Source organism: Danio rerio, chromosome 23, assembly GCF_049306965.1.
Source record: "Danio rerio strain Tuebingen ecotype United States chromosome 23, GRCz12tu, whole genome shotgun sequence".
Lineage (NCBI taxonomy): Eukaryota > Metazoa > Chordata > Actinopteri > Cypriniformes > Danionidae > Danio > Danio rerio.
In genome coordinates this window covers 41,157,501-41,183,221 of record NC_133198.1, presented here as the reverse complement: position 1 = coordinate 41,183,221, position 25,721 = coordinate 41,157,501, and the positions used below count along the sequence as shown (strand labels likewise).

At 37.7% G+C, this 25,721-nt stretch overlaps 1 protein-coding gene across 2 annotated transcripts in view; it reads right to left on the bottom strand.

Annotated features, from left to right (window-relative positions):
- Window positions 1–262: 262 nt before the first annotated feature.
- Window positions 263–25,721, bottom strand: part of LOC101883438 (uncharacterized) — a 121,806-nt gene continuing 96,347 nt past the window's right edge. Inside the window, exons 13-17 of one of the 2 annotated variants that reach the window (XM_005162454.6) lie at window positions 18,492–18,621; window positions 18,362–18,394; window positions 16,089–16,186; window positions 13,647–13,730; window positions 263–4,152 (exon numbers count right to left, since the gene is read on the bottom strand). In XM_005162454.6, coding sequence (XP_005162511.3) covers window positions 4,048–4,152; window positions 13,647–13,730; window positions 16,089–16,186; window positions 18,362–18,394; window positions 18,492–18,621 — 450 coding nt within the window. In that variant the 3' untranslated portion in view covers window positions 263–4,047. Of the gene's footprint in view, window positions 4,153–12,840; window positions 13,731–16,088; window positions 16,187–18,361; window positions 18,395–18,491; window positions 18,622–25,721 lie in introns of those variants that run through there. The other variant, XM_073939318.1, reaches the window with a different exon arrangement.

Below are 25,721 nucleotides of genomic sequence, written 5' to 3'. Positions count from 1 at the left end.
ATGAATGAATGAATGAATGAATGAATGAATGAATGAATGAATGAATGAATGAATGAATGAATGGAAAGGCAGCTTAAGCATTTTACCAAGTATCTCCATTTGTGCTTACAGGTTTAAATATGGGATCAGGATAAGCAAATGATGTCAAACTATTCGTCTGAACTGTCTCTGCAACATCGTACACCATTCATTACAAAAGGATTACAAGTTATGAGTATGTAAATCCCACTGTTACGCAAAGGAAATTAGACTTGAAAAGAGATTTGTTTCTTCCTCTTTTATTCCCTCTTCTTTTTCTGAATGCTGAAAAAGCTCTGCTTTGAATGGAGTGCAATGCATGGATGTCCTGTCCTGAAACGTCACTGAGGATTGGATTCTGTATCATTCCGAAAACACACACGCGCTCAAGGCCACAGAGAGAGTCAGAGGTTCAGCAGACACACATGGAAGGTATTCAACTGGCTGTCAAAACCAGAAACGCTTCTTTTCACGCCAGACATCTGTGGATTTACCGCTAAGATCCATTATACATCCACTCTAAGAGAACAAAAATAATACGTGCTGCTAGTAAACGTTCACCCCTGCCTGGAAAATCAATCTAAGCCAGGTCAAAGAAGCGCATGATCCAGCTCGCCAAGACTTTTAATCAGACCAAACAGCAGCACTGGGAAAAATTCTGAAAACATTGGGTTTCGTTCACTAACAATGCGTACGCACAAATTTACAGTACAGTATGTGAGAAATGAACAGTTTCACCAATAAATTATGACTCGTCAAAATGCACAAAAATATTTAAGAACAACTTGCGCCTGTTTCACACATACTCTGGGCCCTATCATACATCCGGCGCTTTTTTCATGAGCCCGCCATTTTAAAACACGAAAGCAAGGCTGCGGTGGGAAGAAACCCAGAAGTATAGGATCAGCACTGTAAACACTGCAACAACATGCTGAGTACTACAAACCTCCAGCTCCAGCTCCAGTTGCCGAGATTTCAAAATGCAGAAATGGTGTAAACACCACTTTAATATCATTCAGTTCAGTTTAATTTAAACAATTAAAAGCATATAAGCCATCAAGTGACAACACAATCTCTTTGAGGGTAATACGATTAAGTGTCCTCGTAGGCTTCAGTTAATGGCAGCAGGTAAACACTGTGGGGGCGCTTCCCTGCTTCAGCCTATGTAACCCGGTGAGCAATAAAACACTGCAGTCCTCTGTAGCATATCCTCGTGTTGTCTGTATCAGTGATGTATTGGTACTGAACTTTTAAAAATGTCCATTTCCCGCTAACATTTAAGCTCCGCTGAGTGTTTGCACTCGGTAAACAGTGGTGGGTGAACTGATGACCTTCTCTGCCAGTAATTTCTGTTGAGAACATATACACCATGGCAAATCAGCGCTGTTTAAGAGCGCCATCATCAGCCCTACTGAAAAAAACAGCTTAAACCAGCCTAGGCTGGTTGGCTGGTTTAAGCTGGTCAACCAGGTTGGTTTCAGAGGGGTTTTGGCCACTTCCAGGCTGGTTTCCAGCCATTTTCAGCCTGGTCTTAGCTGGTCAGGCTGAGAGATGACCAGGTTAAACCAGGCTGGTCAAGCTGGTTTTAGTTGGTCATTTTTCAGCCTGACCAGCTAAGACCAGGCTGGAAATGGCATGAAACCAGCCTGAAAGTTGACAAAAACCCCTCTTAAACCAGGCTGGTCAACCAGCTAAAACCAGCCAACCAGCTTAGGCTGGTTTAGAGTGTTTTTTTTAGCAGGGAGTGCTTAAATGTTAACAGGAAATGGACATTTTTTTTTACATTTCAGTACCAAATTTTGTATCGTGACATGTCTAATATAGTGAAAGAGTCAGGTCATTAAATTGAGTTTGATAAATGTCATCTAAAATGTGTGTTTGGGAAAGAAAATGTTCACTAACTCGTGCCATTTCCCTTAACTTAGCTGAAAGTGAGGTCCAATATCCCTTTTTATTTCCACTATTCATTAAGAACGGATCTTCGGGTCACCCGGAAGGCAGTGAAAGGCTAAATTAGTGTCACTTTCTCTTCGCTGATAAAATATACAGCCAGGTACACAACATTCCTCTGTGACTCAGGCGATACTTCTGGATTTCTTCCCACAGCAGCCTCGATTTGGCTGTTTAAAATGACGGTCGCGCGAAATCAGTCGATAAGGCGAAAGACATGTTTGGCGCGATAGCACTAACTAAAAGAAATAATACATTGAATAAGGGTTAGCGTTAGGCCGTTATTAGCTTTTTTTTCTTGCATATTTACTGGTTTAAAAATCTGAAATTGGTCCATCTCCACCTGCTGGTGAAAAAGCAGCTGGAGATATTCAATCTGCAATTTGAGTTATTAAAACTATTATGTTTAGAAATGTGTTGAAAAAAATCTTCTCTCCGTTAAACAGAAATTAGCGGGAAAAAACAGGGGGGTGAATAACTTTGACTTCAACTGTTCTTAGATATTTTACTTACTTAAATGTGACGGATGTCTCTGAACACACTAAAGTGTTTTTTGCCTTTTTAAAATGTTTTTTTTAAACAGCATCTAGTGTTTTGCGCTGTTTATGTGCACACGTGTTTCGCATTCGTCTGATGCGCCTTGTGTTTTGATGGCGTGCCCTATGTGCCTGCGGTTGGATAAAGTCGACAAAAGTCAATAGAAAAAGCACCTGAACATTAAGACTGTTAAAACAGCAGTGGCCTAGAATCATAAAACATGCAGCGCTCTGCTCCTTTGAAAAGGGTCAACAAAAATGCAGTGTTGCACCTCACATTTTGAGAAATCATTCAGTAATGTATGTAATTTTTTTCGTTGCCATTATTGTCTCTTCTTAATTCATCATTTGCCTTGTATTATTTTTCTCTGAAAAAGTGTCACTGTGTGGAAAGCCCTAATATCGAGCTGGTGTGGGCGTGTATTATGCAAACCACTAACCGCGTGCATGGAGCTGCTTATAGTGTACACGCCGAGCTAGTGTTGTTCCCATACTAATAAACTTCCGGCGACCTGTTGTGAGGTTTTTATACGGTTCCTTTTACAGCATCAATGTTGTAATGTAATTGAAATACAATCAGTTAAACAGACTTTGGCATTTATTTAGTTGCTCAAGCGTAAAACGAGACAAACAGCCGTCTACTCTTACACGCCTGTCAGAATCGGCAGGCTAGCGCAGAAGCTCCATTGAATATACTGGGGTAAAAAAAATGCTCATATTTTAAAGACATGGCGGGGAAAATGGAGATCGCTGATTTTTAAAGAAAACATATCTTAAATGTGCCGATTTTGCAATGGAATACAGTTCACCGGAAGTGCTTAACCCATGTTACTGGCAAATTAAAAGTCCTATTAGCATCCTTCGGCATATACCCTATTTAGATCAGTCCAACAGAAGTTTAAAGATTCCATGAATTAGTATCAGTATTGTTCGTTTTTATGATATCTATAAGTAAGTGTGCTCCAAAACAGTGTCAAAATTCATATTTAGAACATATAAAACTGATATAAACATGTAAAGCTTGTAGTTTGTCACTTCCGCCTAAATGGATCAATGGCTTTACTCACGTCACCTCATATACAGTTTCTCATCAAATCATGACCAATCAAATCCTCTCAAGTATCTAACCTGCCCCGCCCCCTTCAAGATGCTTAACATTTGATGTGCTCGATCTTAACCACTATCACTGGCAGAGTGGTGATACAGCAAAACGCTATTGGCTGCTCTTTAAATAGGGGAGGAGCTACTCTATGACCTACTCTTGAGATTTGTCAACCACCGACAGAAAAACGCACATTTCAAAGCACTTTACACGACCTTTAAGAACAAGCTCATGTTTTGTGAATTAGATGAAAAGTTTTCACGAGAAGTTCAAACATGCTCATAAATACGATAAACGTACGCAGTTATTAGTGAATGAGACCCATTGGTCATGTGCTGCTGATAAGTCTACAAATGGCGTTTAGAATTGTTTGAAATGCGTGAGAATGCAGGTCTAGATCTGCACATGCGAGCATTTACTTGTCCGAATGGAGATTTGTGTTCATTGAGTGTATTCAGAGTGTACTTTCTTGAAGTCATTGATAAATTGGCAGATCCATCCGAAAAGTTCTTGGGAGTCTTGATCCAAAGGCTCTCCGAATTTGACCTGTGAAACAAAAAGAAAACTAATGAACAAACAGAGTTGATGACTCAGTACAGTCTTTTAGTCTGTGCCATTTCAGCTGATGCATGAATAAAACTTCCCTAGACATGATGTAGTGCACCCTCTGTTAATTAATCACAAGAAGCTTTTGTCTGTGTTTTGTAATTTTTGGGAGTGCTAAGAAGTCCATCATTTTGGTGAAGCGCTACATCCTAAGCTTTATTCAAACTACCAGCAACTTTATGGCTACCTTTCACCTTGTGAGGTGATTGAAGTCGCTATATAGTGGGTGTTCCTACATTGATGTTGTTGTGTAGCAAAGCAAAGATGAACAAGAACAAAATGTGTGCTGTGCTCTGTCAGCGCAGCTATTTATGTGAAGCAAACAGCGGTCTGTGCAAGTCTACAGCAGGGCTATTCAATTGGTGCCCCGCAGGCCGAACTTTAAAGTTCTGAGCTTATACACCAAGGCTAATATGCACACACACTGGAATAACTATAAACCTTTTTCTTGGAACGCAAAATTACCCATTATGCTTTGCGTGTATGCGCAAGGAGAATGCGAAGAACTTCCGGTCGGCAGCTGATGCGTGTAAACAGTCACATTTGGACAGCTTTGAAACGATAGTTTTAATCTATTTTACCTGCTTTTATCCTCTTTGAACTAATACTGTTGTCCATCTGCACCATCTCCTGGACTGATCATTTAAAGAAATGCGATCTAATAGGAAGGAAAACAGCTGATGTGAGGCGTTTTCGCCTCGTTGTCAGACGGCATCTTCTGCAGTTAAAATGAAGCCTTGTCATCGCTAAAGTCAACATTTTCTCTTTATTTCAAATATATAACCAGCCCAAACAAATGTAATTCACCAAAATGTTTGACACACACACGTAGCCTGTACTGTGCCAGTGAAACACTGATTTAATAACTGTGACAAAGTGAAAATATAGGCTAGTGTCATTTCGAAATGACAGAAAAACACAAACCGTGGTGAATACAACACACGAAATAAAACACAAACGGCGCGATTAGAATGAACAGCAAATCAGCCAGCAGAGGATCAATAACAGACTTTTATTGGTGATTTTTGTAAGTTGCACGACTTTCATACCTGTTAAGTTTCATGCCAGTACTCTGGTTTCCTCTCTCTCTCTCTCTCTCTCTCTCTGTGTGTGTGTGTGTGTGTGTGTTAAAGGGTCACGAAACACCAAAACACATTTTTTGAGCTGTTGACAGTCGTATATGTGTCCCACACTGCTAAAAACACTATTAGGACACCTATATTTCACTAAAAAGTGTAAATTGGTTGTTTTTGCGTTATTTCAAGCAAATTCGTACTTCCGGTTTGAAACAAATTTTTGAAGCTGCGTCACGGTCATGACATAATAGCGTGTATTCCAGCGTGCAGACTGGACGTCTGTGCCAGAGTGAGTCTTATTACGTCTTACAGTGTGATGCATTAATGCATGAGTAAGGCTTGGTTCAAACCAATCAGCGCGCTCTATTGTGCCACTTCATTAATATTCATTACTGTCACAGTGTAGACGGCAAAGATGCCACGTTGTGTTGGCAAAACAAGCGTGAAGTGTTGCTTTTATAGTTTGCTGCAGTTAAGTTTCGTTTTCATTTTCTCTCTGTGAGAGCGCAGACTCACGCGTGCAGTGTACGCGACGCTCGACAACAATAACTTACGTGTCTGAGGAGGATTATTGTTTACCTGAGAGCTGTTCTCATCTGCAAACGCTGAGATCCAGATTGTAGTCTCCTCTAAATAAAGACGCGGCTCTAGTTGCTGGTGATTGTCCTGTCTCTACAGATTTGGTAAGTGAGCGACCAGTGCTCTTTGTTTATTCAGTTCGTATTTTATTCGTATCAAACAAACTATTGCACCGAGTGCAATAGTTAGCACTAACAGTTACAACCAAACTATAACCTCGTGTTGGATTTTGTGACCGGAATAACACACGCGGCTTTCTGACGCTACCTGCCGTGTGTATCTAAGTTTCCGGGAAATGCTGAGTTTTTTTTTTCTCTCATTCGCCGTGCGGTATCAAACATTGCATGAAAAATACACGCTTAGAGCAGCGCCTCGAATCAAATATCACGTTTGTCGGGAGGGACATTAATGAATTCCCTGAATGAAAGAGCCAAACTGCAGTTAAAGTCCACCATTTAATAATTTGGCAAATAATTCCACTACAGATGTCCATGTAAACACAGTCACATTGTCCGCTGAGGGTGTGTGTTTTGACTCAGAAATTCAGCACGCCCAAATAGACACTCCCATACCAAGCCGCTTTTCTTCCTCCGACACTCCCCCCTAAACAGAGCTGGACACGCCCACTTTACTGACTTTTTCCAAAGTAGAGGTGTGAAAACACCCTGCTGAAACGAGGGGGTTTCATGGCCCTTTAAAGAGCCACTGAGCTAACAGCTGACATGCCGGGAACGCACACACACACTGTATTCTGTATTTCTGACGGCAGACACGTGAACTAGGATAACGTTTTTCTCGTATTTCTGACGCGCTTGAACCACATGTGACAGATTATAATGGCTTTAACAGACACATTTCTAAGTTGTGTGTCACAAAAACACTCAGTTATCCATTAAAAACGTCATTGAAACCCATTTTCGGAGAGCAAATTACCAGTTGTACACGCTGTAAACGGAAGTTTTGAGCACTCTATCGGAAGCCGCTGGTCGCTATGGCGCCCTCCATGCAGCAGCCATAAAAAAGGTCTATAGCAGCAGGCCATTCGCATACTGCGCCTTTTTCATAAACATGCCCGAAAACTCACAAAACTTTCCACACGTACCAGAAGTGGTGAAAGTTATTTTTGTTATATGTTTTGGAAGTGGGCGTGGCAAAATGACTCAACAGCGCCACCTATGCACTTTTGACGGACTGGCCCCCGAGCTACGATTCACACAAACATCAAAAACACGAAACAAAAATTGGCACACACCTCAAACACGAAAATACCTACGAAAAAGTCTCTTGGAGCGAAATCTCAAACCCAACAGGAAGACGAATATTTGAAAGTTCCTGCGTCGAAAAAGCATAGGTTTTGCCATTTCCAGCAGGGCCGGCCCGTGGCATAGGCAGTATAGGCAAATGCTAAGGGCGCTGTACGTCCAGGGGGCGCCAAAAATGAGCGGGGTTTTGTTTTCAATATTCCTGAAACATTCAGTGATACATGGCAATAACTCAAAAACCTCTTACCCTAAAAAGATCTAAAGTGTGTTTCCTACAAAAGACAAAGCTGGTTATGTTTCACAGCTGTCTTTTTCGTTTTTTCACTCGATATTACGAGCACTGCTCCGTTTAGCCAGGAGAGCTGTGCTCGCGCGGAGTGGAGCTCTCCGTAAGGGACCGTCGGAAAAGTGCTTCTTTTTTTTTTTTTTTTTTTGCTCTATCCTGCTTGTTTTATTTTAAACACAACTCATTTTGTCTCAAATGAGCACAACAGTTACTAAAGTAGTCGAATGCTTCATTCATTCATTCATTTCAGATCTGTGCATTCTTACATTAACACCTCTGTTATCAAACAAAACACAATGAGAGATTCATCTGCTGCTCTTCACTAAATAACTATAGTAACTTTAATCAATATGCAAATACAATTAAAAGTTAAATAGATTTTATAGCTTTATTTAATTTCTGTATAGGCCATTGATTTTAATAGGTTAAACCTTTTATTTTATTGTCAATATTTTCTATTGTTTGCTATGTATTCTATCATTTGAAGCTATGTGTTGTCCCATATTTTAACATTCCAACGTTGATAGATATGACATAACATTGCTAATTATTAAATAGCTATAGTGCTATCTGTTAGTTTTACGTCAGCTAATGTTATGGAAGGGCATAGATGTTTTGGAAAATAGTAATATTAATGTAACTATGACATTTTCCCAGCTTGTAGTAGTCGATCAAAAAGCTGTTTAGTTTCTTATGACTTTACAGTAGCAGTGGAGTTTACTGCGATGTGACAGGGCACGACCTGAAATCTTGCCTAGGGCGCCGAATTGGTTAGGGCCGGGCCTGATTTCCAGGCGTTGTATTTTAACAAACCTCTCCTAGGGAGTTAATCGGATCAACACCAAAATTAGCTTTTGTCATCTTAAGGCCTTGGCGATGTTAAATTATGAAGATTTAGAGTTTTCATCAAAGGACGTCTCAAACTTTGACGATTCGCCACAAAACAGGAGGTGGTTATAACTCAGACATGCATCTGCCTCAAAATTCACACTTTTGATAACAGTCCTGACCTGAAAAGCTTTACATGCCACTATTCAGTTACAGTTATAGCGCCACCTGCTGGCAACAGGAAATGACACGTTCTACAGTGTAACAAACTCCTCCCACAAATTTTATCGTATCAGCACCAAAATTGGGTGGTGTCATCTGAAAGCTCTAGCGATGATATATTGTGAAGATTTAGAGTTTTTGCAGAAGGGTATGTCCAAGACGGCATGACAAACTGCAGTGCTTCGCCATGGAACAGGAAGTACTTATAACTCAACCACACAACGTCCGATCTTCCTAAAACTTCACATGGTTGATAAAATTCCTCTCCTAAAGACATCTACATGCCAATATAGAGTCACAGTCATAGCACCACCTGCTGACAGAAAGAGCTTTGGCTTATAACTACCACACACTGTATAACCTGCCAAAAATGTGCATGTTCCATAAGATTCCTATCCTGAAGGCATCTACCTGCCAACATTGAGTCACAGTTATAGCGCCACCTGCTGAAAGAAGGAAGTTTGACATAAATCTGTGATTTACTCAGATTTTTAAAAATATATTAGCTTAAATTATTATTGTTCCCTATTTTCTGTCATCCTGAGGCCACCGGGCGGCGGTGAGCCCGGGTGCGAGGTCCCTTTCATTGCTGCGTTTTCTATATATTATTCTATTCTAACAAACCATACATCAGTTGAAAGGTTATATATTCAGCTTTTCTCATTAAAAAGCATCCACTTTGGTTTTGAGATAATAACAAAAAGTAATAGTACTGTGCAAAGAACCGTGCAAAAGTTTTCGTTCATTAACAATCTGCCCTATAATCATGATTTATGTTAAGGAAAACAAAAGTTGCCTGTGTTTTACTGCATCTAGTGTTTAATTCAGCTGAAAACTGCAGTGAACTCTATGTATATGTAACGACCGGGGAGGGAGTGACAGATACAACTGAGGTAAGATCCAATATGCAGGTTTATTCAGCGTCAGGCAAGCAGTGGTCAAATCAGGTACAATCGGGTACATGCAGGAAAATCCAAAATCGTAATCGTATTAACAGGCAACAGGTCGAAAGGCAGGCGGCTAAACAGGAGAACAAGGAAAACAAGGCTAAGGTCTAACACGGAGAAAACAAGACAGGGAGAAATGCATTGTAATGTCACTATATGCGAACAAGACTCGGCAAACTGGATGGGTTCATGAGTGGCTTATAAGTGGTGTGATATCAGTCTATGACAAGGTTCAGGTGGTGAATGTAATCAAGCAGATAAGTGAACAGGCGTGCGTGTCTGGAAGAAGTGCATGTATGAAAATGTAGTCCTGGGATATGCGGAAGTGTAGTCCTGGTATAGTGGAAACCAGCGATCTCCGGAGAGCGATCGCTGGTTATCGTAACAGTATAGATGCATTTTTGGAGAGGCTGATGCTGGAGGTTTTTCCAGAAAGTGAGCTGACTATATGTTACACTCTTAAAAATTAAAACTGCTGTCATTATTCAACCAATGAACAAAAACAATTTGCATAAGTTTTGAATAACATGAGGAAGAGTAGAAATAATAGCATAATTTAACTTTTTAGATCAACAGATGCAGCAAACTACAGTCCAGTCACCTTCATACCTGCAGAGATGCTGTGGAAATTCCAGAAATATGTAAACTTAACACTTAAAAACTAAAATACCTGTAAATCAACTACTTGGTGACCAAAAAGCAGTTTATTTCCCATCACTCTCAGTTTCTCTCTTCTCCCCTTTATTATCAGCTCTACAGCCCCATGTTGCCGTTTGCTGTATTTCTGGCCAAGGCTGAAAGTTTGGTCTGTAATTGTGAGAGGAAAGCGATTCTCATTCTGGCAGGAGACTCGCTCCTCATCCTGTCAGAGGCACAATAGGCTGAATGTTCACAATAAAGCACTCGCAGTCTTTGTGGATGGGCTTAAAGAAAACTGGGACATTTGGAAAATAGACTCTCGACAAGAATTTGTTCTTTTCCTTTATTATAAGGAATCCTGTGTGTGTGTGTGTGTGTGTGTGTGTGTGTGTGTGTGTGTGTGTGTGTGTGTGTGTGTGTGTGTGTGTGTGTGTGTGTGTGTGTGTGTGTGTGTTTTCCAGCCACCTGAGAACACCTTACACTTTTTTAGTGTAAAGGCAGTTGCTGGTAAGATTAAATCACCTTTTCTGACTAAGACTCTGTTTGTTCGTTTTTTGGCATGTTTCAAATTGTAATTGATATCTCTGATGGCAAGTTTAAAAGTGAATTGAACAATAGAAGATTGGAAAAACGTTGCCTGGTCTGATGAGTCTCAATGGTAGGGTCAGAATTTGGCATCAACAACATGAAAGCATGGATTCATCTTGCCTTGCATCAACGGTTTAAGCTGGTGGTGTGGGTGTAATAGTGTGGGGGATATATTCTTGGCACACTTTGGGCCCATTAGTACCAACTGAGCATTGTGTCGACACCACAGCCCACCTGAGTATTGTTGCTGACCATGTCCATCCCTTTATGACCACAGTGTACACATCTTCTGATGGCTACTTCCAGCAGGATAACGCGCCATGTCATGTGACTGGTTTCTTAAACATGACAATGAGTGCACAGTACTCAAATAGAGCACCATTGGGATGTGGTGGAACGCGAGATTCACATCATGGATGTGCAGCTGACAAATCTGCACCAACTGTATAATGCCATCAGGTCAATATGGACCAAAATCTCTGAGGAATATTTCCAGTAATTTGATATATTTATGCCATGAAGGATTGAGACAAAAGGGGTCCAAACCCCCTTAATAAGGTGTACCTAATAAAGTGGCCGGTGAGTGTAGACTAAATATACACATTATAGTTTACGGTATATTTTCAGTGTTTGTTTTTCAAGCCATTTTATATAACAACGTTTTATTTTTATGATATTATGTTGACAAGTTCATAAGTTGCGATTTATGAGTATGAAATGTCAGAGACAGACCTGTATATTTTTCATTATACACCGTAAATCTTTATTATTGTCATCGATCGATTTTATACAACCTTGCTGAATAAGATTATTGGTTTTAAAAACTTTTCCTTTTCTTTGTAGTCTTTAACAATTTTTTCTATCTTCCATAGAGTGTCTTATTTAGTGGTGTAATGCATCACAAATCTCACGGTTCGGATCACGCTATGGGTTTTTATTCATGGATCGGCCAATTTATTGGATCAGCCAAAAGGGGGAGAAGACAAATGTAATTTGCTTTCCATTTATTCCAAAAAGAGCACTGCAAGAAACGTTTAGTTTTAACAAACAGAACTTAGAACCTACAGTATAGATTTATTAAAAATAAAATGAAGAAACAATCAGCTGAATATAAACTGTGAAAAATTCACTGTTATTACTACTGTTTCTGAAAACGCTAAATGTAGAAATCTGAAATTATATTTTGTACAACCCATATTTATTTTTAGTCTCACTGTCAAAAAAATAATTTAGTTATTCACTCATAAAACTTGTGTTTTTATGTTTCATTGCTAGATGCGTCATTTTCAATAGTATCTGGATGCTATTCACTCAGCGGTGCAATCTCAGACACAATGCACTCAATGGAGTGAGTGACGTCACTGTGACGGGTTGGCTTAGGGGTGGGGTTAGGTGAGCGCATTAAAAAGCATTGGATGCAGCTCAGATTGCACTGCACCAGGTCAGCATCCAGACTCTTCTTGTAATTTTTGAAGAATTATTCAGTGGCATATTTTTGATGGCTGGTTGTTGCATCCGATTGGTTAAGTAATGTAAGTGCTGCCTACAACTTTCATTTTTGAGTGTCAAGTAAAATGCTTATGATGGTGATTTTAATTTTTACCATAAACATCAGTGGTTATTTCAAAACTATAAACTGTTATTCCAGTACTTCTGTGTTAACTGTTTGTAACTCCATAACTGAAGCCTTGCTCCCACTGTGAGATTTCAGTTGTAATTTTGTCATCTAAGACAAATTTGGGAAATCCTAAAAGATTCCTGAAATCCTGGGCTAAAATCTATGATCTGTGATCGTTGGTTTGACACGTTCACAGACAGCCGCTTAGTGCCTGTTGCGATCAGATTTTCCCTCCTCAGAAGGTTTCAGACACTTTCCTACAGTGTGACAACAGCTGTGATGAGATCCAATAGGAGCTCCGAATTTGATGACACAATCCATGCGACAATTCAAATGACTGCAGGTATGTCAAAACATTTTTTTTTTCTTTCTGGTTTTGTCATTGAGACATGCCGTGTGCAAAATTGCCGCTACAGATTGTTCACATTTGCTATAAGGAATCATTTCAGAATGCAGGATAGTTTAAGTGTCGCAGGTGGATGACATCAAACTCAGGGGGTGTTTTCTTTTGTGTTTGGCGTGTCTTCATTGTCGTTCAGTCTGACTTTATGACAGCTGAGATTTTGACAGTGTGACATGGAAGCCATGTTCATGCAGCCTGACATGCTACAATCATTCAGGATTACAAAAAATATATAAATAAATAAAAAATAAAATAATAATAATAATAATAAAATAATAAATAATAATAATTAAAAAAATCACACAGTGTGAGCCGGCCTAGACTGAATCTCTTTCTTGAATCTGTTTCTAACACAGATTTGAATGCAGCAATTCGAAGAATTGTTAAAATTATGCAAATCACCATCATTAATAATTTATGTTGCGTGGGTGTTGAGATCCCAATCTTTTAATAGTTAATGGTGCAGCTTCGATCTCTCTGCGATCGTTACAAATTTAAGATTAATCTACAAGTAAAAAAGTTAATCCGCAGGCCATGTGTGTTCCGAATTTTGGGTTGTGATCTTTACGAATTACAAATCAACCGTGATCCAATCTCACTTGTCTACTAAATCAGTTTTTAATATACTTAAAACAAAAAAGTCAACATGAACTAAATCCAATACAAAATAGTGGATTTCTAATTTTTATGTTGCCAATACCCCTTTGGCTCTGCTGTGCTCATCACATATTTAGCGTTATAAACAAACCAAGAACATCACGGAGAATCCTAATCATAATTCAATCTCCATCCAGCCTCTTGTCTCTCACAGTGAGAACAAAAAACTGTGTAACCTTGATGAATGGATGGTCAAAAATATAAATTCCCCTTCCCAGCGTCCACCTGGCCCAGATAAGCAGAGAAAGACCAATCTCCAGATTCTGACCCATCCGTCTCTCCAAAGCAGCACAACAGAAGAGATATTGAAATAATAACTCAAAGATTACCAATATGTCAGTGTAGAGCTTCCTCATCTCCTCGCACCTCTTCATCAGCTGTCGGAGGTCGGCCTCATGTTTCTGGATGGCCGTCTAGAGCCGGAGATAAAGAGAAAGCAGGTGTTACAGGCTGTGCTTTTTTTCCACTGCTTTTGAAGAGGTAGAGCTGGCATTCTCAGCGCTATCAGATTTTGATAATCGATATTTCTTTCCAACTAGAAAAAGCTTTCCTACAAGCTTTCAGACAACAAGCTCACTGTGGCCTGTGCTTTATGTGATCTGGATTAACTGTCTTTCTCACTGAGTTGCGGTGGAATGATACAGCGCATTGGGTTCTTGTGAAAAACATCCTAAACGAAAATGTATTTCTTATGAAGAAAGTGAATAGTTGAGTTTCACATTTGATTAAAAAGACTGCAAAAACTATGTTTCCAAAAAGACAGTCAGAAAGAACACTGCTGCCAGGATTCTGACCAAAACCAGAAAATCTGAGCGCATGACACCTGTCCTCAGGTCTTTACACTGGCTCCCAGTTACATTCAGAATAGATTTAAAGTATTATTACTTGTCTATAAATCACTAAATGGTTTAGGACCTCAATACATTACAGATATGCTCACTGAAAACAAATCTAACAGATCCCTCAGATCTTTAGGATCATATAAACTAGAAATTCCCAGAGTTCAGTCAAAACAGGGTGAATCTGCTTTCAGCTACGCACCTCGCTGCTGAAATCAGCTTCCAGAAATGATCAGATGTGCTCCAACATTAGGCACACTCAAATCAAGACTGAAAACACATCTGTTTAGCTGTGCCTATACTGAATGAGTACTGTGCTGCGTCCGAGTGTATTAATATATCTTTCTTTTCTTTCTCATTATTAATTATTTTTATTCTTTGCTGTTTTTATTTTGTTATACTTGTTGCTTTTATTCCTGGTTATGTAAAGCACTTTGAATTACCATTGTGTATGAAATGTGCTTTTGCCTTGTTTAAAGCCCTATAAAAGCTTTTTGATAAGGCTTGTCCTCTTAAAGGAACAGTTCACCCAAAACTGACAATTCTGTCAAGTTACTTATCCTATTTGATTGAACACAAAAGAAGGTATTTTGAAGAATGTTGACACTCAGCAGCCAATAGGTACAGTATGTTTCCATCCACCATTTTTTTGCACATTTTGAAGTGTTGCATTAAAAAATTAAGCATTACAATTTCAAAAATTCCATTTATTGAACATATGAGCTCAATTGTGTAATACAAACCTTTTATTTTATATGAAAAATGTGCACAAACTATCATGGAAAAAATTCATTCATTCATTCATTCATTCTCCATAGTAACTTTATTCATAAGGGGTTGCCACAGCGGAATGAACCACCAACTTATTCAGAATATGTTTTACACAGCGGATGCCCTTCCAACTGCAACCCAGTACTGGGAAACACCCATACACTCTTATTCTCACATATACACTACGGGCAATTTAATTTATTCAATTCACCTATACCGCATGTCTTTGGACTGTGAGGGAAACCGGAGCACCCGGAGGAAACCCACACCAACATGGGAAGAACATGCAAACTCCACACAGAAATGTCAGCTGACCCAGCCGGGACTGGAACCATATACATTCTTGCTGTGAGGTGACAGTGCTGACCACTGAGCCACTTTGTCACCTTGATGACATTTACAGGATAAATTCTATCATTTTTGTAAAACAACTTTTTGTTTTACATTTCTGAGATAGTGAAATGATGATGCACAAGCAAGAGCGGTGTTCTGCAAAATATGTTTGCCAATTTGTATTGAGGGACACACATTTTAGACAACATTGTCTGGGGGTTTTTCAATTTAGTTTGAAAAAGTCAATTATTATCACAAACATTCTGAAAATACCATAATTTATGGATTTCTTTACTTTTAAATAATTTTACAAATATATTTAATAATTTAGGTTAAGTGCATTAGCTAATGTTAACAAGCATGAACTTGGATTTTAATAAAGCATTAGCACATCTTGAACTTTGAATCCAAAAATGCTGTACAAGTTTTGTTCATTATTAGTTTATGTTAATAAATAAATTAACTAACTTTACTTAATAAAACCATAGTGTAAAACTTGACCAATATCACATTTTTTAAATTTATAATTAATATATATATATATATATATATATATATATATATATATATATATATATATATATATATATATATATATATATATATATATATTTGGTGCTTTTAGCATTTTTTTTTTGAAAAAAAATATCTTATATCCCCTTTTATTCATTGTTATTGCACTATACATAAAGTAATAATTAAACATTTGTCCTAAAAATGTTTCTAGATGTAAATATTCTTTCAAATTTATGTGCAAATCTATCTATTATTGTATAAGACAAGCAGATCTGACATGAACAAACACAATGAAACAAATCTGTAAATTACCTTCATGTCCTGGAAGAACTTGATTTGCTGATTGCCCATGTTTTTCCGTTTATGTGCCTTCCTGTACTGGATGACCTTCTGAAATTCATTCCTCACAACTAAATGGTGACAAAGAGTGAAAATCGCTTTTTGAGTACATTTATAATCCACCCGCTACACACTCTATGAATAAAATTGCCATTCCTTTCTGCATTAATGCACAAGCAAGCCAAGCAGCAACAGGTCTGAATGTACTGCACAGCTGATTAAAAAAAAAGAAGAAGCTATAAAGCGTATGAAATGCTTGACCACACTTGAATATTACACTGAAAAGGGACTGTTGATCTTCTGAAATGAAAAGTGCCCAATCAAGCATTGCTTTCTGAAAACCTTGACATCTACACTGCAAAAACTTCTCGACTAGTCAAGAGTCTTATTTCTAGCCCAAAAGATGTTTTAAAGAAAACCATACTATTTCAGATCAGATTGTGTAAGATTATCGGGACTGTTTTAATATTATTTATGTTTTTTTATCAAAGTTAGTAAAGCTTAAGTGAAGTTTACAAACTAATTTCGAGAGGAGCACGTGATAGGATTGACTACAGCTGAACCCTATAACTAATCACTAACTAGCCAATCGGATCATTCCAAATTGAATTTAAATATCCAGCCCAAAGCTGCAGTCACACTGGGCTTTTCCTCCCATAGACTTCCACTCATACGCACGTGAATACGTCAGACTGAAAACGCAGGGTCATGCATCAAGTTTCGCAGGTTGCTACAGTGCAAAGTTCAAGCTTGGTGAACTCTGACCTGTGAAATTGCATCACTTGACTGCGTGAGACCAATCGAGGATCAAAACATGATCTCTCTGGACAGAAATTTAAAACATGGAGCAATTATCAATCAATAATGCATGCTCTGCAAGTCTGGTTTAGCTTAGCTACCAAATCTGACCTCCGAAGACTACATAGTTCGGACTGCTCAGCGAATCACTGGTACAACCTTCCCTACTCTCCAAGAACTGTACTTATCCAGAGCGAGCAGAAGGGCTGCCAAAATCCCTCTGGACCCCTCACAACCAGCACACTGCCTCTTTGAACTTTTACCTGGTCGACGCTACAAAGCACTGCGCACCAAAACAGTTTCTTCCCTCAGGGAATCCATCTCATGAACACTTGATGATAGTTATTGTGAAACAAACATCACTACTTTTTCTACACATACAGTATACACTTATTTATTCAACAACATAATTTAAATACCAATTTGCACATAACAGCTGCCCATATAACGTTGTACATAATAATATACCTGTACACTTGACAATTTGATCATTTGCATTCACTATTTACTTCTACTTTTAAATATATTTAATATCTGTTTTTTGTCCTGTCTCTGTCATTCTGTTGCTCTGTAGATGCTTTGTCATAAAAACAAATTCTTTGTATGCGTGAACATACCTGGCAATAATGCTCTTTCTGATTTCTGATTCTTATTGCTTTACAGCTCTGTGGAAAAAAAAAATGTTGGCCCACCCATCTTTGCAGAATCATTGTAATTCAGCCACATAGGAGGGTTTTTTGAGCATGAAATGCCCTTTTAAGGTCATGCCAAAGCATTTCAATTAGATTTAGGTCAGGACTTTAACTAGGCCACTCCAATGGCGTCATTTCACATTTTCACACAGGGCTGTATAGTTTTGTATTTTCTTTTCTCTTAATAATAAAACCTGTTTACTTGCGTTGTATTTAACTAGTAATTCAATTTATTTGCCTGTTATAATTGTAAAATACTTATTTTAAGACTTTTTTCTTTAAAAATGCCTAGGAAAGTTTTCTTATTTCAAGAAAATATCCAAAGTATAATTATCTTACTGCACTGCTAGATTATTTGACTTGTTTTAAGTCTTTAACTTCTTAAATCATTAATCATAAATCATTAATTTTTTTCTAGTATTACTTCGTTAATTTTATTATTAATAATAATAATAATATTAATAATAATAATAATAATAATAATAATAATAATAATAATAATAATAATAATAATAATAATAATAATAAATATTATTAATAATAATAATAATAATAATAAGTTTATTTTATATAGCACATTTCCAAGGCTCAAGGACACTTTACAACAGTAAGAAACAAACAGATACAACATCTACAAAGCTTAATGATTGTAAAATTTAGAAAAAAAAGTGATTTTTAAGTGAGTTTTGCAGTGTAAAATCAAGTTTGGTGCAGAAGAAGCATCTCAAAACCCATTCAGATGAAGCGTCCACGTACCGTCCACCTCTGCTGTCAGACCTTTAACCGAAGCTGCAGGAGAAACCACAGAAACACACAATCAGAAGGCATTCAATCAAATCAGCCCCCGAAACATCTATCACACCCAATGAAATTTTGATTATAGTACCACCGGGAACTGTCTCGAATTCTGCAAGCTCCAGGAAAAAGGTGGCCAAACGTGGGTCTCGCAACATGATCTGCTCCACAAGGGCATGCAGCAAGGTGAACTTACGGTTGTTGCCGCGTAGCTGAGAAATCTGGGGGTGAAAAAAGAAGAAGAGAAAAAAGTTTTATTATGCACCTGCACTTGGAAAAAGAGGGTGCAATAGGTCTTTAATCTAGTGATCTGCATAATGTACTACTTTTTACAACTCGTAACAAAACTTGAGGAACAAAACCCTTCTTGAGTTCTTTATTTATGAAAGCCTAAAGACTGATATAGATATTAGTTTTGATTATTTTTAAGATTGATGAATGTAAATATTTAGAGCTTTTGCTCGATTTTTGCTTGACATTTCATATGGATTTTTCTTTTTCAATATTTTATTGAAGCCTTTTTCTTTTTTAAATACTAAAAGGTACAAGGAAATCCACTGGTATAAACATAGTGATAAATCAGAAAAGAAAAATAAATTAATTAATTAAAGTGAATAACTAACAAATAAATGGGGGTATTTAAGTACCAATCAATGCAATCATAATGTTCAAATGTAATATCAGAATATGATCAATTGATCCAATTAATTGTTGGCATAGCACTAATCAGTTTTGAGGAAATCCAGAAAAGGTTGCCATACAGTTTGAAATTAGTGTTGAGATTTTGGTTCCAAGGAGCGTATCCTCTTAAGATGAATGACTTGATACAATTCCACTCTTTTAAACATGGAGGTTTGGAAGTTTTCCAGTGTAAAAGTATCCTTTTTTATCCTTTAGATCGAATGTTTTGTTCAGAAACAAGGATTAAAATTGTTACAATGTTTATTTTTGTTCTTGGTGCAGTTTGCTTTAACACTCCAAAGTTTATAAACAGACCAAAATAGCTAAAACAAGTCACATGCGAGTAAACGCTCCTCACATTGGTTCCCCTGTCTTGAGTCTTGCTCAGCTGTCATCCGTCTTTATTTTGACTTATGACGATAAACAATAAGACATTATAAGCAAATTTTGAATTTGAATTTTGAATTTAATTTTGAATTTAATTTTGAATTTGAATTTTTAATTTAATTTTTGAATTTAATTTTGAATTTGAATTTTTAATTTAATTTTTAAATTTAATTTTAAATTTGAATTTTGAATTTTACTTTGAATTTAATTTTGAATTTGAATTTTGAATTTAATTTTGAATTTAATTTTTGAATTTAATTTTGAATTTAATTTTGAATGGTGACATACACAGACATCTTTACCAAATATTAATCAGAGGTAGGACTTTCTCATACATAGAAGTTGGCTATAATTATGCATTACAGGCTTTACATAATAGAGAGAAATAACAGATAAACCAAGACTACAGTTCAGTCCATTTTTGAATAAACAGCTCGTTAACGTAAACGTTAATAGTTTAGCATACTTTCACTTTTGTATTTGACATGAAACACACATTTACCGCTAGGAATGATGACATCCCACCCTATTCATTATTCGCTCCTCATATATATGTCTATTACATATCCTGTGGTATAGGCTGGTTTGTTAGTTTGTTGGATTGCATTACTTTCTCCCTGCAAATGATGCGCTCTAGTTTATTTCAATTGAGCCGAGACCACCTCATTCAGCTTATCTCGAAACGATTGTTTTGGAGCGGATCTGAGTGCGATTGCTGGATTCACATATGCCAAACAAACTAACAGGGGAAACACGCCGGGTTCCGAAACAAAAGTCTAGGTGTGAAAGAACTCTTAGGCCCATCAAAAGGGGACGTTGCTGGGACTTTGGAAAAGTGTCTAATGTCTCAGAATATCCAAGAATTTCAAGACAATGGTTCGACTTAACCTCCTTGTGAAAAGCTTTTAAAAAGAAATCAAAAATATATTTCCAGACATTAAATAGTTAAGAACAATACTAAAACATGTAGGATAAAGAACCCTCTTCTATTTTAAACAGTTCAAATTGATTATTGACTGTGGGGAAAACCGGAGCATTCGGAGAAAAACCACATCAACACTGGGAGAACATGCAAACTCCACATAGAAATGCCAACTGACCCAGCCAGGACCCAAATCAGCTCCCTTCTTGCTGTGAGGCACCACTGACCCACTGTGTCACCCAAAATTATAACAGTAAAAACATAAACAATCTTATTTATAACACAATGGAGTTCAATGCGGAATACACTAGTCGAGCTGCTCCTGCCTTTACCTTGATTTGCTTGCAGATATCCTACATTTTAAAAGTTGGATTCATTTATAACATTCAACTGAATCATTTCATTTCAGTTAGCTTAGCAATAAAACAAAGAAACAAAAGGTTACGTTAAATTCGAAATGACAATCTCTGTAAAAGGCATTCGTCCCAACCAACACCCCATCATTCTCCTTCTCTTTTCTGATGGTCTGAAGGTTGTCTGAAGGTAACCCAAGGTTACCAACTTTGGCCCACGGGCCCTACTTTGGGCATCTCTGCTTTAAAGTGAAACAATGGTCAGGACGCTTTCATAGAAGACAGCTGTAGGCAGCCATGCAGAGATTTGGGAAAAGGACTGGTCATATATCCCCAATCAAACATCCCATTTGACCACAGGGTCCAAATTTCAGAGGAGCAAGTAAACAAATATTTATCTTGGGCGTGAGTGTGCATTTGGGAGAGTTTATGCACGCTCATGCGCGCATCTCTGAATACCAATACTTTCCCCAAGGCCAGAGCAAGAGCGAGGTTTGACAATTCAACACCCACATGCATATTACCATCAACTAAAAATGGAAGAACATAATGTCCTTGTACCGAAGTGCACCTCTTATTGTGCCAGTGTAAAAAAGAAAAAGAAAAAAGGCAGCTTACGTTTTCCCAAAAGGATCTCCTTGACATCTCTAAACCATTCGAATACAATGCAAATGCCTGGCGTGAGAGTTTTTTCAATCCGTACAGTAAGGGTGATCATCATCACAAATGCACGTCTCGAGACTTCACTCAGATAAATATAGCCGCTAATTCCAAAAGGTGTTGCACTTAACAAATGGTAGTGTGAATAACCGAGTACCGAGAATTAATCAAGTGACGAGTGTCGAACACAAACACTTCTTATCTTAATTGCATCTTTTTAAAAGAAAGAAAATGTACAGCGAGTGCTCGTGAGAAATCCAGCACGCATGTTTAAGAGCGATTGTTTCGATTGCTCTCCATGTGAAGAGGCCTGAAGAGAATAAGAGCAGATCTATCGAGCTCTCTAGGCCCATTCTTTATGATAATGCATGCAAAAATGAAGCCGCTCTGATTTTTTGATCAGATTTTTTTAAAGCAAGATATTGATTAATCATATTTACTTTAAATGACTGGAAAATAGGGTTATAATTGAGTGCAATGATCGTTCAGTCAGGTCATGTAGGCAATAGACATATTCAAGAATATTTATTATTAACCTATTATGAACTATTTATTTAAAATGGACTGAAACAACAAAATTCTTACTTTTTAGGGAACAACTTAATTGATTTATGTTCTATCCACTTCCATAAATCCATAAATATGTAAAAAAAAAAATTAGGTTAACTTAATCGATTTGTGTTGGGACGACATGAAGGAATTGTGTGGGACCCTGCATTTTTTACAGTGTGTTGCCATCAGCTAGTGCGATCAGCTGATCTGCTCCAATCACTGTACATATAGTGGCAGCTCAGGTAAGTTTGCTTGCAACCCTCCCTCAATTTTTATACGTTTTTTTTCATTAGGTACCAGTGAATAACAATTTGTCAATAAAAGCATCCTTGGCAAAGAGGTCCTGTCTGAAGTTTATTTACGCTTAGTGTTAATATGCATTTTTTGGCATTCTGATCATAAATGAAAATGGTAAATACAATTGGAAAGAAGGTTTAAATGTACTGAGCTTGTCCACTTATGACCACTTTAAAAGTGTTAAAATGCATATCGTTTAGATTGCTTTCACATCGCAGATCAGGGCTTCCCAAAGTCTCACTTCTAAATCTGAATTTTTATCATTGTTAAAGATTTAGAAACATTGGTTATTATAACAAAGCTTGATGTTAATAAGCATGCGCATACATAAATGAACCCATTGAAAAATGAAATGCCTTTATCATTAAAAAATACGTTCAAGAGTTCACACTTAGCTGATGATTGATTATAAAGCTTGTTTGGCATGCTGTCCCAGGAGAGAGCCCTGAGCTCATAAGAGCCTCAAGCCCGGGGCTCCCTCCCGTTTGCAAGGAGAGAGGGGAGTTTGAGCTCAGGTAGATCTCAAGAACTCCCCTGCTGTAGTAACTAATGAACAGATAGTGATTGCTCCTAAGAGATAACTGTTTACTAGGAGCATGTCTACTGTGCCGATTTGGATTAGTCAATTAACTTAAGTTGCATGTTTTTTGACAGTGGGAGGAAACCAGGGAACCCGGGGGAAACTAAGGAGGATTATTGTTTACCTGAGAGCTGTTCTCATCTGCAAACGCTGTGATCCGGATTCGCTTGTAGTCTCCTCTAAATAAAGACACAGCTCTAGTTGCTGTGGATTGTCCTGTCTCTACAGATTTGGTAAGTGAGCGACCAGTGCTCTTTGTTTATTCAGTTCGTATTTTATTCGTATCAAACAAACTATTGCACCGAGTGTAAACAAGTTAGCACTACAACCAAACTATAACCTCGTGTTGGATTTTGTGACCGGAATAACACACGCGGCTTTCTGACGCTACCTGCCGTGTGCATCTAAGTTTCCGGGAAATGCTGAGTTTTTTTTTCTCTCATTCGCCGTGCGGTATCAAACATTGCATGAAAAATACACGCTTAGAGCAGTTCCTCGAATCAAATATCACGTTTGTCGCGAGGGACATGAATGAATACCTGAATGAAAGAGCCAAACTGCAGTTAAAGTCCACCATTTAATAATTAGGCAAATAATTCGACTACAGATGTCCATGTAAACAGTCACTTTGTCCGCTGTGGTTGTGTGTTTTGACTCTGAAATTCAGCGCGCCCAAATAGACACTCCCACACCAAGCCGCTTTTCTTCCTCCGACACTCCCCCCTAAACAGAGCTGGACACGCCCACTTTACTGACTTTTTCCAAAGTAGAGGTGTGAAAACACCCTGCTGAAACGAGGGGGTTTCATGGCCCTTTAACAGATTTGTGTGTGTTGAGCATCACTGAAGACAATGTAGCATCTGTCAGCTTTAATTGCGGGGAAAATTGGACAATTTTGAGTTTTTGTCAGCTAAGTTTTATCTTCTGGACTTAAAATCATTTTTGAGGTCTACTAGCCAATTGATGTTATATATATAATAAACATCATAAGTATAATTAAAGTTTTGTTAGTATCCTGTTACAGAAAAAAAGGCGTCAACACTATTGATCACTGTATTTTCCAAAAAAAAAAAAAAAAAAAAAAAAAAACGCGCAAAAATTAAATGCCTTTTTTTGGATAATGTGATGGTAGGTGCTTCATCAATCTCCAGAGCTGTCTTGTATCCCATTTTATTTTAGTGCCCTGGAATAAGTGTTTTTCTTCAGTTTCTATAGAGGAAGCTCAGGATGGTGCACTCCGATACCTCATTAGCAAAGAAGGAAATCATTCAGCTTATTGTGCAGGGGCCCTTAAATCTTGCCATGGAGGAACTTGGTTTCGAGCACCCTGGCTACAAAAATCGATACAAATTACAACCATGTCTCTAATGACTCAGCGAGCTCAGAAAAAAAAACAGCCATGCTGCGTGGCTAATGAATTGGGCCGCTGCAGCAAGAGTTTAGAGAAGCCAACAACAAAGAGAAACTCAAAGGTACCGCTGTGTGGCAAAGTGGATGGAGTCGTACAGACATGTCAAAGCCATAGCAATAAGTATTGGCGAGTATGTCATAATATAATTAAATACATATGCATGCGAATACATATCATGCAATAGATCATAACAGAGTGCAACAGCAAGGCTCTTATTGATTTTTTAACATGCATTTGGTAAGACAGACTGACAGTGGTCAATGTAGTCAAGCACGTACACACACATACTTATTCCTATATCTGAATGGGGACTCTCGTAGGTGTAATGATGCTTCTAGTATACAAACCATATATTCAACCCCTAATCCCAACCCTAAACCAAACCCTAAGAGCAAACCATCAACATTTATATATATATATATATATATATATATATATATATATATATATATATATATATATATTTATATATATATATATATATATATATATATATATATATATATATATATATATATATATATATATATATATATATATATAAAACATCATTCTGTGTGATTTTTAAATATTTTTACCCATGGGGACCTCAATTTTGATCCCCCCAGTGACACAAGTCCTCATGAGTCTGTATGCATTCAAGTTTAATTCAAGGCTCATTGGTACAAAATGAGCATCGTGTCAATGCCACAGCCTACCTGAGTATTGTTGCAGATCATGTCCATCCCTTTATGGCCACAGTGTACTCATCTTCAGATGGCTACCTCCAGCAAGATAACACGCCACGTAATAAAGCGTGAATCATCTCAGACTGGTTTCTCAAACATGACAATGAATTCACCGTACTCAAAAGGCCTCCACAGTCACCAGTTCTCAATCCAATAGAGCACCTTTGGAATGTGGTGGAACGAGAGATTCACATCATGGATGTGCAGCGGAAAAATCTGCAGCAACTGTGTGATGCTGTCATGTTAATATAGACCAAAATATCTGAGGAATATTTCCAGTACCTTGTTGAATTGATGCCATGAAGGATTAAAGCAGCTACTAGTAAATTGTGCCTAATAAAGTGGCCAGTGAGTTTATATACTTTTTCTTCACAATAAGTACATACTTTTAGCACTTATTATAAGTAAGCAAACTGGGAGCTGTGCATTTATCCCAAAATAAACTAAGGATGTTAATCAGCCCATTAGAATCAAGCATCTGACATTCTGACAAGTTTTGAATGATAGCTTACGTGGGAGAAAGTATTTCAGGAGACGTGACCATTTTGTCAGTTTGCCTGTGTGCAAAGCTGTTCTAACAACACATCATGGCCCAAAACAGACGCTGCTACTTGCTAAACACAAGAAAATACAACATTTTAAAAAACGTCTCAACCCACTTGGTTGTTAACCACCCTCAAATCTGATACCTGATAAAACAGCTGAAGGAAAAAACTGGCAGAACAAGAAATAAAAGTGGCAGCTTTTTTT